The 16,558-nt window shown below is 39.7% G+C and overlaps 1 protein-coding gene across 6 annotated transcripts in view; it reads right to left on the reverse strand.

Moving 5' to 3' along the window:
• Dnah5 (dynein axonemal heavy chain 5) overlaps positions 1-16,558 on the reverse strand; it is a 332,580-nt gene that overhangs the window by 191,167 nt on the left and 124,855 nt on the right. For all 6 annotated transcript variants that reach the window (XM_087189237.1, XM_087189236.1, XM_013072408.3 and 3 more), the window contains 12 exons: positions 15,941-16,180; positions 15,291-15,481; positions 15,121-15,202; positions 12,869-13,002; positions 8,294-8,495; positions 7,525-7,760; positions 6,278-6,496; positions 4,999-5,061; positions 4,481-4,719; positions 3,519-3,759; positions 1,814-2,013; positions 218-371 (listed from right to left, as the gene is read on the reverse strand). In XM_087189237.1, coding sequence (XP_087045363.1) covers positions 218-371; positions 1,814-2,013; positions 3,519-3,759; positions 4,481-4,719; positions 4,999-5,061; positions 6,278-6,496; positions 7,525-7,760; positions 8,294-8,495; positions 12,869-13,002; positions 15,121-15,202; positions 15,291-15,481; positions 15,941-16,180 — 2,201 coding nt within the window. The remainder of the gene's footprint in view (positions 1-217; positions 372-1,813; positions 2,014-3,518; positions 3,760-4,480; positions 4,720-4,998; positions 5,062-6,277; positions 6,497-7,524; positions 7,761-8,293; positions 8,496-12,868; positions 13,003-15,120; positions 15,203-15,290; positions 15,482-15,940; positions 16,181-16,558) is intronic.

Below are 16,558 nucleotides of genomic sequence, written 5' to 3' on the forward strand. Positions count from 1 at the left end.
CACAGGTTCACAGCACCCTCCCTCTCATTGTCAGCTCTTTCCTTTCCACAATTCTCAGTACCCTTGAAGAATAACTCCTTCAGCTATGAAAACAAAAATACTGGGGAGGGGAGTCTAATAGAGAGTAACATAGTATTGCAGTCTTTAAGAGGCTATTAGTTCTTCAATATTTCTCAAATCGAAGGACATAATGGGATCATAAAGAAATCTCCGAAACCTTGGGCAGCTGCTTGGCAATGTCTCCCCCCACGAAGACGGCTTCCAGATAAACCCACAGGTTCTGCACAGTCACCCAACTCTCCACAATGTCGGCCGAGCTGGAAAGGTACTGCACCCATTTTTGAATCTGGGCTTTGAATGGCATGTTGTATCTAAAATTTGAAAATGAAAACCAGATGTTCGTCACTTTCTTTTTGTTGTTTTCACAGTAAAAATTCTTCTCAGAAATGTTAGTTTTCAACCTGTTTCTTTGGAAGTTTGAGTGTATTGCTGGTTTTCAAAGTGACGATACTGAGTGAGTAATTGTCACCCTTTGCTGGGTACCATTAGTCGAGCTTTTTCGGTTTTGGCCAGAGTATAAAGAGCACTGAAGACTCATAATCGAAGGAGCAGATCGGGTGTGCAACTTGATTCCACCCCACTTCCAGCCAATTTACCTGGCCACTGTTACTGTGACTGAAAGAGTAACAGTTTCTCAACTGAGTTTCTGGGTGGTGGGTTCCCCCACCCCGACCCAGATAATTTTTATCTAATTTGTGTATGGGTGTGTGTCTTCTCTATACCCCAAGTATCCACTCATCCTTCATTCTGGTGGGGTAGGAATCACTAGTGACTAAGTTTATTAAAACCACATCTTGAGCAGTCCAAATTTGACATTACCAACTGTCTAAAGCTCCAAGACCTAATTTTATATTCCATGGGACTTACTTGTATGTACCAACAAATGGAAATCAAATGAATTTTTATTAAGATAATATTAAATAAATAGCATTTCTATATTAAAAGAATATCTATAAAGAATTTCTATTTCTTTATCTATAAATAATTTCTATATTAAAAGAATATGTATACATATTGACATACAATATACAGCTAGAATATCACAATAAAATCATAGTTCAGTGGTATCTGTATGTTATACAATTACTGTACATTTGAGATCCTGATGACCAAACATATTTTAGAAAGAGCAAAGGGAAGCTCACTGCTCATGTTCCAAGGAAATGTGAGTTCATGAGTTCAGCTTTACATGTCCATAATGTAATAGCTTTGCTGATTCCATCAAACTGTCCAATAGAAGAATTACAGTGGTATCTGTCTAGGCCATGTGACACATCTTTATGTATTAATTTCACTGAGTAAGGGGGACCATTAAAGTCATCTCATTAAAGTATATACACAACTAAGAATTTCTGGTCGGTAAATGTTGGCAGAAAGGTTTTTTCTAAGTAGAATGATTATCATTCTGGAATTCAAACTACTGTTCCTACTGGAATCAGGAGTCTGTTGAGCTGTCAGCTGTGCAACGAGGCTTATTAGCAGCAAACTTGAAGGGTTCAGCAAGATCTAAGAGGATAATTCCACGTAGCATAATTCTGTCCAAATGACGGCCTCAGACGCATCCCACAAATAAAGCATAATGGAAAGAAACCAGGATGATGCATGCTGTGCCAAAGGCTAAAATTTAAAGTTTTTTCAACCCTGAATAAATTGTATGCAGGGCACTACTGCACTGCATTTTTTACTAATTTCCCTTGAAATGTTTATTCTTATGCTTCTCAAGTGTAAGGGGAAAGATAGATGGTTTTCCTACCTGTTGCTCAGGAGAGAACCCAGCAACATCAAGCTGTCCTCCATGTTGGCAATGATTTCTGAGGTGCTGTCTCCTCGCAGGAGGAGTTCTCCACGGGTTTTAAAGCTGCCAAATGTGAAGGCTTTGTTGTTCCATTCATTAATCACTTGCTTCAGCTTTTGTTCAATGTCTCGCTCTTTGACTGCACTGATACAGATGTCCTGTCAAGAGGCAAGCTCTCGTTTTATTACATGAAAGTCACATAACTTATTAAGAGTCTTAGCGCAGCACAGAGCCTGTCTTCACTATGTGCCTCATGTGTAACTAGAACATGTATACTTCCAGGTGCCAAATGCAATGTAACAAGTGGGCTGGCTGTGTATAAATTATATATATATGTCAGGGACAGAGACGGAGAGACAGAGACAGAGAGGGAAATTTAAATTATAAAATTTCCCACCAAACTATTCTAGAAAGATAACAGAAAAGGTACAGTAAATTTCAACTATACTCACAGACTTAAAAATTATTGTTTCTAATTTAGACTTAAAGTCAAGCAATCCAGGACGAGAAAAGGAGATTAGCAGAAATCTGATTTCTTCGACTCTCTGGCCTCTTTCTCAGTTTCTCCTGCAGCTTTGTCTTTTCCCAGACTGTTGGTTGAGCCCTGTTGTTGTTACCCTCACTTCTTCCTCCCACCACCAGCAACCTTTCACCTCCCCAAGCAAGACTCACCTCCACTTGCTGGGTGAGCTTCTCCATGTGGATGTTTCAACAAAAACCCAAACACGACGTGCGAAATACCAAACTCATGCCCAAAGTCAAGCTCATGATCAGTGCAACTTGTTGCCCAATCCAATCCCCTTCCGATCTTACCTTCTCAGTCCCAAGAACAAACGTTCAAACCTCTCAGCAAGAAGCCTACAGTTTGTGCTTATCTGCTCCCCATCCTCCCCAACCACGTTCCCTCCACCAACAAATTCATCCCAGTTTCAGTGCTCAAAACCTCTCAGCTCTGTCTTCTTTCTAGCTTCACTATCTCCTCCTCTCTGCCAGCAAACCTGAATTACTCTTAAAACTCCTCAATTGGTTTCCCACCTTTCTCTTTCAGTTCTTTCCGTAAGTAACTACCAGGCTGACCTTGAACAATGCAAACCCAACAGTGGCTTCCCCCACTGCAAACACATCTCCCAGCGGTTCCCCCTTCAGCAGCATGCTCTAGCCACTCTCTTTCCCTGGCCCCACCCTTCCCCGCTCTCTTCCTCCATACCCCAGCCACACAACCGGCATCTGTTCCTCCAACACACACGATGTTCTCTGTCTCGGGAATGGTCTTTTTCGCACTTTCTAAGTCCCACATGATCACACTCCCTTCACCCAGCCAGGTTTGCACAAACACCCCAGCTTTCCCTGCCTTGATTATCCCCAAATGAGACAACCCTGTTTGTCACAGGCTTTTGTACAACAGTATACATTTCCTTAAGTGATATTTACTATAATTTATAACTGCACCTTTATTTACATAGTGTTTCATTATACCAATTATTTAATGATCTATGAAGGCAGAAATGCAGCTTTATGTCCCCAGCAGGGAATCTGTCACATAGAAAACACTTGTTGCAGAATTAATGGCTGAATATCAGGAATGCAGTTTCAAACAGGAATGCTATTACATCCTATGAGATCATCCAGTCTTCCTCCACACAATAACACCTATCAGCTGTACCTCTATTTCCTCTTTGTATTTCAGAAGAGGTGCCTCCATGATGTTCCTTAACTTGAATGTTTCGCTCCCCACATCCAGTCTGTGCCCCGTGAGAACGGTGATCCTCTGCCAGTGCCTGTCCATCATGGCTTTACTGGTCATGTATTCCAGCAGGGGGCAGCACTCGCTGAAATCATCAATAGTCTTCTTCAAGTCCAAATAAGCCTGCCAGTCTTTCAGTGCCCGGGGCAGCTTCCTACACCTGTGGAGGGAAATCAACATGAAAGGCCATTTGAATATGAGCCAAGACCTCTTCAATTCAACACTGTCTGCTAGCACTTCTATCAAAAATAATCTCTTCAAATACCTATCTCATTTGAAATCTCATGATTTAGAGGCCGTTACTACAATATACTGGCACATATTACACAAGATTGCTCTTCCGAATCGAGAAAGAATTTTTTTCAATCTCTCAAAACATTTACCCAGGTAGAAGCATTACTTCCGAGGACAGAAGTCCCTTGTATTAATTTCAACTCTACAGACATAGACTGAGAACATAAAACCACAAAGCACAGCAGAATATACCAGGCATTCACCTAATATATACAACAAATGATCTTCCTTCCCTTGGTTTTAGTACTTAAAACAATGTTGAAGAATCATGGAGTTCTTGTTTTCATTCCGGAAAATTATCTAACATAAACTTCCAATATTTGAGAAGTGTGATACAAACACACATCATCTCCCTCCCACCTACGGAAAAGACCCTGGCAAGATTCATCTATGATTAAAAGATGTGCTTATCTCATACACACAGGGGAAATTAATAAAGAGTAATTGACACCAATGATGTCAACAGACGACAGCGCCCCAAGATGTGCTTGCAAAGTATCAGGGATGTAAAGAGCTTGGCAGCTCATCACGGAGGAAAGCATTTGAAGTCGGATAGCTCTGAGCACCCTGAGCACTCCATTTCTCACCTGTTCTGGAATTCTAAGAGTTCACTGTTGATTTTTTCAATATTCACTTCTGACCAAAGAGTATCTTGATAACTATTTACAGTCTCTATGACACTGTTGTACAGGGTGTATATTTTCTGTAGAAGATTTAACTGTTTCTTTATTTCAAGAAGCTGAGGGTACTGGGTAACTGGTAGACCAAAAAGTTCCTCTCCTCCAGTATAGGTGATGTATTTCCGATAGATATTATCAAATTGATTCTAAAAAAAAGTGAAAACGAATTGACATGATTTGTAAATGGGAATGGAAATAGTAGCCTGAGAAGCAAGCAAGAGTGTCACCTCTGGGCACATGAGGAACACTAAATGAGCATGATTAGTTCACAGGAATAGCTTCTAACTGTAACCACACAAAATCATATTTTCCAAAAGCTAAGCACATTCCATATTCCAAAATAAGCTTTTCTGGCTTTAAAAAAGAAAACGTGCCTGTTTAGAATCCAATAAGATTCAGGAAGAGAGAGAAATAGAAAAAATTACCTGAAACATAATAAGTCTATCACTAGCTTCCTGGAGATTCAGGCCACTTGCCATTGGACCATTCTGAAGCAAAAAGTTAAAAACATAAAACAGAATTAAGTGTTTGTGCACACATCTCACGACCTCTATTTGAATATCAAAGTTGATGTTCATGCATGTCACATACATGGTAGGAAACAGTTTTTTATTTCTAAAAAGGACTCAGAAAGTGATGTACTCAGAAATATGGTAAAATTTCCATAAGTTAAGAGACTTTAAAAATTTTATAAATTTATTATTCATTTCTTAGGTGACAGAGGCAAGGAAGGGTCAATAACTCCTCTAGAAGAAGCACATATCTCCGGCTTAGAACAAAAACACTAATACATTAACTCACAGATTTTGTCATTCTAATACCCATTTGTAAAAGTGAACCATAATCTAAAATATTTCAACAAGGTTTTCCTACATGTGACACCTCAAATATGTGGTTTTCTCTGCTTCTTCAGCCATGGAGTGAGTACATTCACCCAATCTCCTGACATCAGCTTTGTGCTTCAGTACGCCTCTAGTTAATCAGTTCAAAGTTTAATTTATACTTTATATATGTATTTCCCTTCTGTACCACATTACATTTGGCTGGAAAGGGATTTCACTACATAACACATTTCTACTAGAAGACTCTGCTCCAAATCCATATGACTAAAACACGACTGACTGGGAGCAGGGCTCCATCTGTCTTAGTCACCACTGTGTTTTCAGCACAAAGGACAGGGCCTGGCATCTTCTGGGTGCCTGAGCATTTGTAGATGTAAGAAACACTGCAAACCCAGCACTCTGGGAGGCTGAAGCAGGAGGATAACAACTAAGTCTTGCCTGGGTAAACTAACAATTTAATGAGAGCCTGTATCAAAATTTTTAAAAATACAAAAAGGGCTGGAAATGTACCTTAGTGTGAATACCCTGGTTTCAATCCCCAGTAGTGCAAAAAGAAAACAAAAAAATCCTGTGAAGAGGAGGAACAGTATTTATGTTTGAATTGTATTTTTCTACATAATTCAGAAAGCTATCATTTCAGTAACAGAACAATGATGCAATGTGAGCATTTCTTTTAAATTCCTCAGTTCATGTTGAAATGATTCTGAATGAACTCTAAGGGGAAAGGAAACGGAAAGGGAAATGCTTTTAACTCTCTTGAAAATAAAACATGTCCATTCCGAAGGAATATTTAAACGACTACCTTTTGTATATTCTAGCCACTCCTCCCTAAAAATACACACAGAGAAAGCCAGAGTCGTACCAAATCATAGTCCAGATAAAACTGGCGACAGTCTTGGAGGAAAATTTCCACAGTACCAATAAGCTCCTTCCTGAAAGTGGGCTGCAGGGAGACTAATTCATTCTGAACCTCACTGGCTCTGGCCAGCAGCTTCTCCCAAGCATAGCGCAGTGTGTCCACTTTGTCCGTCTCTTCCTTTGTTATCAGAAGTCCATATTTGTTAAGCAGGGCATAAGATTCCTACACAAAGAAGAAAATCTTAATTTCTGCCTGTCAGGTACATAAATCCACATCCACTTGTATATTGAAGCATGAGAACAGTATAGACCAGCATGATAGTGAACTCACCCTGGGAGCTCAAGTTATTCTATTCACAAACTGCACGAGCTTAAATGAACTAAGCCATATGGCTCCAGTTCACCTACACATAAAATTGAGGCTGAATCTGATCCTGCCCACTAGAGCGTAAGCCCAGGTGCTTCAACTATGATGAGATGAAATGACAATGTTTTTTACGTCTGGAATTTCTTAATGTTACAAATTATACTAGTAAGTTTAAAAGGATAAATACAATGGCCTACTTCTGATAAGATGCTTTCCTCTGGAAAAGATAGCATAGTATAAAAATAAATGTGATGCAACCCCCAATCCAACTGCATAATGCCTTTGACCCTATTTCCTTGTGCATGAATACTACAAGGCTGTTAGCATCCCATGGAGGTCCTGTTTATCAGCTGGGATCCCCATACCCAACTACTCAGAATGTTGGTTTTAAGAACTACTGCTGCTTCTTCCAGGGAAAACTGTCATCAGTTGAATGGGATCCTTTTCATAAACATGTCCACAATCCTGGGAACTGGAAGGACAGTATCCCTTGCCCAAAGGTGACCTTAGACTAACCGTGTGGTACAATTAATGCTGCGGATCTGCTCAGAGGAAAGTGAATGTAGTCTAGAGCTGAGATCCCACACTTGCTTAGTTTTTCCTCAGTGTCCTTTCCTGACTCACTCCCATTCCCAAGTGAGCATTCATCAATAAACCATTTGCCCCAAAACCTTCACCTCAGGCCCTGCTCTTAGGATCATGGATGACTGGAAAAGATGAGAACTACCCATGGAAGGCACCCTGTAAAGGTCAGGCATCATCATTGTTGAAATCACTTTCCTTAGCTTTAGCACCCATCTGTAATTCCAGTCCAAGTGGTCAATAGCTCAGCTAATCACACCCAACACGTGGAAATGTCTACACTGAACAGTGATGCAAGTTACCTCAATGGGTCCTACTTGAAAATCAATGAGGATTTCCTGATCCCTGATTTCTTTCAGTGCAGCCATTGCAATCCGAATATCATCTAGATCCTTAATTGGGCGGTTCAGTTTCTTACTGAATTCTTCGACAAGTGTAAAAATGTTTTCCATCTCACTCCTGTATTTTTTATTACAGTGGCGGCCAATGACCACCATCCAGGCTTTGATCTCAGCAGTCAGGGCAAACTTCAAGTCAGCTGGAAAACCCAAATACCCACCGTTCAATTTGGGAAACCTTACCAGATGAAGACGCTGTGCTATTGTTCATTCATAGTAAATTCTTTGCAGCTTGTCACCCTCTAAAATATGAAAAATAAACTGGAAAAAGATATGTTTTCCCAACCATTGTATACTCATTCATTTTACAAAGCTTGTTGTTGCAACAATTCAAAATACATTTCAGAATGCCAAAAATAAAAGTCAAAGCCCTCTGAGATAACCCTCGAATGTTTGCTATTGTCACTTACTAAAAGAAAGGTGAATCTTAACTCTAAATCCAACAGATTTATCCCCTTTCTCTAAATTAGCCTTTTTTTCAAAGTTTAACAGCAATGTCTTCAAAACAGTCCAGAATAAATAATTATGCAAAAGGGAATTAAAAACAAATCTACAAATTGGTCTTAAAGCTCAAGTCCCAGTCTTTATGATAGCTACAACTCTCTGGAATACCAATCAAGGTAAAGGGACAACACAACACTGTTGAATTTGTCTGAAAATCAAGTGAACTAACCTGTGTACAGAGCAATGGGACCCACACAGATATACTCAGGCTCGGAATTAATTTCCTGCTCCAGGTTTTGGTAATGAAGAATCTGGGACTCAAATTCAGAAAGCAAAGGGTTTTGTACAATAAACGTCATAATGGTTTCTTCTTTTTCCTTTTGCCAAATATGATTATAGCATTTGAAGCAATCCATGGATGTAATAACTTCCTAGAACCCAAATAACAACAGATTTATGTAGAGAAGGGAGAATCTGAAATGCCATCATGATACAGGTGAAGACTGTCTTGTAGCTGGCGGTCTCTGTGGGGTGGTCAACATGTTTAATTAACAAACTGCCATTCTTTGGAAATGCCACAGAACTGGGCTGTGTACAATGATGTGTGGGCAGTGACCCAGGGCTGCTATGTTTCACTGTCACCTCCCCTCCAAAGGGGAGAAGAACAGTTTCTAGAAACCACAAGAAGAGAGAGTCCTGGAAGGTCCTTTAGGACATGGGCCTTTGATTAGAGCTGGACAAAAAACACAGCCTTAGGTCATGCCACCGTGAGGCATAAGGAAAAATCTGCGTGAGGCCCTTCTCCTCTCCCCAAGAGTCCTCACTAGCAGAACCTACGGAAACCTCAGCGGGAATCTACTGATGTGTTGCCTAGGGTCAGACAGTCAAGCAGAGATGAAGGGAGAAGGGCAAACAACACAGCCAGCACTGAACGGCCCTGAGAAATTTTACAGGACTGGAGGAAAATATGCCAATTATTTTAATAAAAGTAATGCCCATCCAATACTACATATTCCCATAGTTATCATCCAATCTTCTGCCAAAATTCTTTAAGTCTTAGAGTCAACTTCAAAGAGGACTTGCACACTTTTTCTTACGTATGCTCCTTAGTATTTTTCAGTGATGTCATTGTAACCAAGACCTTGTTCCACTGATCTTATAACTGGCTATGTAGGTTGAAAAAACTTGATGTTTTACAAATGACCCAATTAATAAATGGGCAAACTGAACAGACACTTATCAACAAAAGAAATACAAACCACCATGGAAAAAAATGTTAAGCTTTTTGAAAGCCCCTACAAGAATGCCAATCAAAATCACATTGAGTGTCCTATTTATTTCATTTTTTCATCCCAGTCAGAATGATTAAAAATACCAAAATAAATAAATAAATAGAATGCTAGTGAGGATGCAGGGGGAAGAGGAACCTCTGTACACTGTTGGTGGGCATGGAAAGTCTTAGAGCCACTACGGAATTCAGTATAGTTTCCTCAACAGTCTACAACTAGTGCTACCATTTGTTCCCGCTGTACCACTCCTTGGTATATTCCTGAAAGAATGAAAGCGTGCCATGTAGCATCTGCATACCCATATTTCCAATGCACCATAGCCAACCATGGAATCAGCCTAGGTGCCTGTCAATGGATGAATGAATAAAGCAAATTACACACACACACACACACACACACACACACACACACGTATTCAGCCACAAGGAAAAACAAAATCATGTCATTTGGAAGAAAATGGATGGACCTGGAGATCATCATATTAAATGAAATAAATCAGATTCACAAAGACAAATCTCATGTTATTTGTCATATAGGCAGTCTGACCAGAGAGAGAGAGAGCACATGAAAGGAACAAAGGAGTGGAGAAAGGAGGCAAAGGTTGCAACAGGGGATGGGAATGATCTGTTATATACACGTATGAATCTGGCAGAGCAAAACCCATTCACCTGTGCAACCTATGTGCACGAATAATCAGAACAAGCTTGACGCTTTAGTGAACAGTTCAGTTTGCTACCAGTTCACACACACTGGTAAACAGCGGACAGGAACAGCACGTCACAGTTCCAGACGCTGTTTCTCCTCCCGCATGCTGTCTCGCAGTCAAGTGCATGCCATGGAGCAGTGGGGTCCAGCAGCCGTGCCCCTGCACCGGGGCCTCCTTCAGTCAGTGTGGCCACTGCTCGCCTTTCGTTCTCCCATGGTCAGTCCTGATCTCTGTATATTTATTCCTTATTCCCTACATAAGCAGCCTTAACTGCTCCGTATACTGCCTTTTCCTGAGCTTCTTTCATCTTATTGTGGTACAGTCCTATGATTTCTATAATGCAATGAACATGTTAATATTTTACTATGATTAGAATTGCTTTTGTTATACTCAGTACAAAGTTGCTTTTTATATGTCTGCCTCAATCTTGTTTTTAGCACAATCTCTATTATTAATGTTAAAGGAGCAACTTCACAAAACAGGAGAGTTTTCAGGAACATGTTTGTTCCCCTGGTATCAGAAACTCTGGTTTCTTGCAACTGACTACCAACTTCCCTCTTGTTGGGCCACATTTTTTCAGATTCTCCTCCCAAATTTACTTGCTAGATAGTCCAGCTGTACTGTCTACAGATAATTTAAAAATTGCCTTCTCACTTCTAACATGCCTCTTAGAAATCAAGTTTTTCCATTGGCTTGCATATAACTTCAGAGTGACACCTGCATAAGAAAATTTTTAATAACTGAGACTTAGCAAATGCAAACATTTGAAACAATAGCACTTTACCAACAGGGCTCTACAGCAATTTCCCATTTCCAGTACATTACGCTAACCTGCACCAAATCCAGTAGGGGTTAAACTCCCTGCCATGCACAGCTCAAATGTCCCTTGGAGGCTCGCGTTTGATATGTGTTGATATTTTCCATGCACTGAAATGCAGAAAGCTAAGTTTGCCCCTGCCTGGCTCCCACAACTGCTCCCCTGGCATGGAGTGAAGGGTTCACGTGCAAATCCGGAACATACTGCAGCAGCATATAGACCTGATCACAAGTGTATGACACTTTGGGGACTGAATTTCAGATTATCAAAGACTCCTGGATGTGAGTAGAAATTCTAGAGTCCTGGGCTCTCTCAATATCCACGAGGTCATACTATGAAGAATCTACCCTAACTAGTAAGTGTCAGTCTTACATTACCTGAAAGTGTCAGTCTTTATTAAATTGGAACTTTTTAGAGTACAGGTAATTTAGAGCCTAAAGAAAAAAAAAATCACATGAACTACACACGTAGAGCTGCTCTGCTTCAGCTACAATAACACAAGGTTATTTGGATTATTTCGATCAGCTCCTCATCCAAGCCAGGTAGAGCTACAAACCGATGGCCAATCCAAGGATATGCTGGATGTGGCTGGGTTTGCATTCTGATTCAATCAACTATGGCAAGAGGACAGGGTACAGAGCACAAGGTTTCTTGTGGTGGAGGCAGAATCCTTCAGAAGGGTCTAGGGCTAGAGAAGGTTGACCGTGTCCAGTAATGCGACTAAGTGTGCATTCATTGTTTTAGAAACAGTTTGGCCATCCTATGAGTCTGGAAAAAATATCTTCAAATTCTTCTAAGTGCCACTTCTTTCTACTATTTTAGATCTGTACATTTTATTCATGTAACACAAAAGAAATGCAACAAAAATGACACAGAGAAATGTTTTGTTGTCAGCAGTATGTTTATATCAACTACTATGTCTTATCTTTAGATTTCTATAATACCAGCTGATTATACCAGAGAATACACCATTACTATGAACTTTATTGCTGACTTATTTTACTGTATTTTCTACAATTACTGAGACATTTGAAAGTAAATCTGAATGTGTGTTACTGTAGTACAGACTACTTACCTTTATCATTTAATGTAGACCCCAATAAACTAAGCATTAGACAAATGTTTGTTGAATTGTGTGAACACTAGCCCTAGGGCAAAGTTAAATACAGTACCTTCAATATACTAAGGAAGGAAAATTAAATGTGCATAAATGGAAAAGTTTCCCTTGGGAGCATCTGAAAACCAAACTTATCAGCACTTCCTTCTACCGTTACAGTGATGACGGGTTTGCAGAGTTTCCAAGCATATGCAGCTCATTCCAGAAAAACTTAGTAACAGAATAGATGTATTTACTGAGGAACAACTTCCCCCTCAAAACTAAGAAACGCTTTGAAAAGGTCAGCAAGTCTTAGTGTGATGTGAATATGATTGTTTATAATAAAAAAAATTTTTCAGGGTTTTCAGTCTTTTTGACAATGAGAACAAAACTAAACCAAAAAAAGGCAAGCTGAGAATAAAGCAAGTTGGAAGAAAGAAATTAACCTAAATATACATCCATGTCCAGTACAAGTTTGTGTTGACAGTATGAATTTCCAGTTTTATCTAATTTCCATGTGGCAATATAAATTTTCTTCTGATATTTTATAAGATTTGCCTGATAGTACAAACCACCACAGCCTTATTCTCCTTGACTCTTTGAAGGTCAGCTGGAACATCTGCCTTGTGCTTTAGAAAATATTAGATTGTTTTTAAGTTAGATTGATTTGTATTGAAAGGAGAGGTTAGAGGCATAAAACAGAACACAGTGTGAAATAGGGAACAACGGTTCTCAGTCTTCAGCTAATAAGCATTTTCTGAGCGCACACAGGACGCCTTTCACGTACTCCAGGCACCGTGGGTGAAGCCGGATCACATGCAGGGAAAGCTTGTGATGTTCAAGCTCACAGGCACCTGCGGAGAAGCAAGGGGCCCACTCGGTGCCTCCACACATACCTTTTTGGTGGAACTGATGATGGTGCTAAGCACAGAGACTAATTTCACAATCTCTTTGTTGTCAGAAACATTCTTATAATAGTTCTTGGTTTGCACAGGGATGGGTAAGTTTACAGATGCTACCTCCAAGGTATCTAACAAAAAAAGAGAAAGATGGATCTTTATGTCAATGGGATAAACCATGTACTTTAAAAAGGTGAGAGTTCCATAATGGTAATGCAAGGATGAGAAAAATCTTCCCCTTTATAAAAGCAATAAAATAATGAGAAAATTATTATCTCAATTTCCAGGACTCTGGAAATTAACTAAAGCCTACAGCAATCCAAAAAGGATTAACTCAAGAAAAAATGCCAGATATCTTGATGACTGTAGCAAAGTTTAGCGTGTTTTTAACTTGTTCTGCTCTCATTGTCTCCTCTCTGGCTATGCACCAGCTGGTCTAGAAATGGCCAGTCTAAAACAGCTTTCTTGAAATCTCCATAGCAAACCAGCAGCCTGGCAGTCCCTGGAGGGACCAGGTGGAACCAGAGGTTCTTGGGGAGTCCCTTAGAATGGTTGATTACTGACACCTCTGGAAGCTCCCAGGAAATGCAGCATTCATTCAAAGAATCTATCTTTATCTCATCTGATGCAGAATTCCACTAATGAAAAAAAGTTCTGTTCTCATGTAATATGTCCAAATTATAAAAATCAACAATTGCTAAACTTCAAAGCTACTTGAGTACAATCCCATTTATACACAATGTCCCAGGTGGACAAATCCAAACATACAGAAAGTGGATCAGTGGTGGCCAAGGGCTGAGAAGGAAGAAGAAAGGGAAGCAACAGCTAATGAGTATGGGATTTCTTTCTGAGGATAAGGAAAATGCTCTAAAATGAAGTGACGGCCATGATTGCACAACTCTGAATATATTGAAAACCACCGAATTGCACACTTTAAAAGGTAAATTATCCCAAAATCATTTTTTAAAGATGTAGCTTACTTCCTTAACACTTTAGTCATGACAAGAACATATTTACAATTTTTATTAAATATTTTTTCTTCTCAACTTAAGATATGATCATAATTGAAAATTAAAATTCTAAATTTTAAACTATTCTAGGAAGTAAAGCAATGTTTCCAAATAATAAAAGATGAAATTGGGCCGGGGATTTAGCTCAGTGGTTCTGGCACCTGCCTTGCAAGCGCAAGGTCCCAAGTTCAATCCCTGGTACAAAAAAAAAAAGAAATTAATAGCATATGCTTTCTTACCCTAAATTAATAAATAAAGAATACTGTAAGTTATAGGGGAAGATGTTTTGAGTTGTCTTTCTCCCCCTCAGTGACAGTGCTTTAATGAAAAACTTGCTTCAGCTTCTTCCTCGTGGTTAGTTGGTCTATCATCTCAGAGGAGAACACCAACAAAATTATTACACAAGATCTGCCATTCGTGGGGCTGATTTAGAAAGAGTGTGAGAACAAAGTTATCATTTAATATCATTAGCACCATGGATATTGCCATAGTTTAGATCTAAAATGTCCTCCATAAGTCTCATATCTGGAGAGGGGCCCTGAGCAAAAGGAGGGAGTCACTGGAGGTGTGATTTAAAAGGGTGTATTCTTGTCCTCCTCTCTGGCCACAATTCAGTAAACAGTTTTTCTCCACAATGCTACTCTGCTATGCTGTTTCTGTCTTGCAGCCCACGACCATGAACTGAACTCACTGAAACTGTGAGTCACATAAACCTTTCCTTTAAGCTGTAGGTGTCTAGTATTTTGCTCCAGTGTCAGGGAAGCTGACTAATACAGATATCTTTTGCCTCTTGATTTACAGAGTATAAATGAAAACCACAGGCTATCCAGCAACACTCATGATATGATAGCAAAACAGAACACATAATGAGTGAAGAAATATCTCTTACATATCAGGAAATATTCATTTTGATGCTGGTAAGTTTCTTTTTAAACTTTTTAAAGCCCTATTTTTCCTGAGTTCGCATCCTTGAATTTTACCAAAACCCAGTGATGCCCCAACAGCTGTGATAGACCCAGTAGAAGAGGACTATAGTGATGACACTAAAATATTAAAATAGGTAGATCTTGGTTTGTTTGTTTTTTGTTTGTTTTTTTTTTGGTAAACTTAAATTGGCTCATAGATTAGCAGTCCAATCTAACTTGATTTGAGAATTCCACAGGGGAAGTGGGGAAACATTTAAGCTCAATAAATGTCCATTTGAAATGACTATCTATAAAGAACTAAAAGAATGTTTACCTTGAAGTTCATTTTCTCCCATTTCAGAATCACTGTCTTCATTATTCCGCAAAGCAGCCATTTTTCTTTCATGCATCTTTTTCTGCAATGTAAAAGGATATTTCTCAGCTTTGTACCATCTATAAAAGAAACAGCTTTCATATGAAACAGTTTCCTGATCCCCTTCCTACCTTGGACACTGGCTCACTGCTCCACTGTCTGACCCCCTTGGGGACACTGATGATGCATTCCACAGCTTTGTTCAACGTCTGCTGTATGTCTTCCAGGGCAGGCACCATGGCAATGTTGGGAATGGCCAAAGTGATGCTTGCCCGGAAAATAGAGAGATTGCTCTGCTTCATCCTACATCCGCCGATGCTGTCTGAATTAACACAAAGCAGGGAAGGGTTATTATTTTAAATTCTAAACAAGATTCACTTCATTTCTAACCAAAAAAATAATACTTTAGCACCTAGAACAACACAAAAAGGTACATAATCAGTGAGTATTTGTTGAATGAGTGAATGAATGAATGAATGAAACTATTAGAGGATCTAGTTGTGTTCAATACCTGTAACAGCAGCTCTGTAAAACTCAAGTAATTTTCCTTTGATCACAATTTGTTGGTCTACCCTTCATAAAATGAAGGTGGACCATAGATAGTTTTCTCAGTTTTAATGAATGACTTCATAGAATTGACCAAATTTCATAATGTTTAGTTTTACAAGGAGGCACTCAATAAACAGTGGGGGTTTAAATTACTTAAATTTAACAGAACACACACACACACAAAAGCAAACACTCCAGAGCAGCCAGGAGGTGCATGGTGTAGGATCATTACCCAGGAAGTTAACTGAGTGGGAAGAATGGATGCGCTTGCGAATGGCCTCTAGTGTATTCCTTGTAACTCTCAGAAGAGCATCCGTGTTCTGATGGTTGAAATGAGAGAGCAACTCGCAGGCTTCTTCCTCTAACATCTCAGTCTCTTTCTTCCTCTTTGTGGTTCCCGTGGAGGGCAAGGGGCCAGCCCCAGAATTAGGAGAAGATGTCAAGGCACTCGAACCCCCTTCTTCCCTTTTTTCTGTTACATGAAACAGATGGGGGGTGAAATTAAAGGTAGAAAGTTAAAATTAAGATAAATTGCAAGCAAGTCCAATGTCACTTAAGTGGCATGCTTCTTAGAAAGTGAGCCTATGAAAGGATAGAAAAAGAGGAAAGCAGGGCACAGATGGATGGATGGAGTCCTCCCCTCAGTGTGAGGAGATTCAGGAGCACAGATACAAAAGCTTCACTGAGCCCCACTACCCTGGTGGGCTCTTTCTCCCACCAGAAGTCCTAAAGCCTCAAGAGAATAACTTCCCTTCTCCACCTCTCAGGGCTCTCATCTGTCCAGCAAAGATTTGCTGTAGTCTATGTGCACTGCCATGGAAATTCCAATGCATGATCCAACCTACTCTGC

Source organism: Heterocephalus glaber, unplaced genomic scaffold, assembly GCF_053883595.1.
Source record: "Heterocephalus glaber isolate CG9 unplaced genomic scaffold, H.glaber_assembly_v1.0 deba00001538, whole genome shotgun sequence".
Lineage (NCBI taxonomy): Eukaryota > Metazoa > Chordata > Mammalia > Rodentia > Bathyergidae > Heterocephalus > Heterocephalus glaber.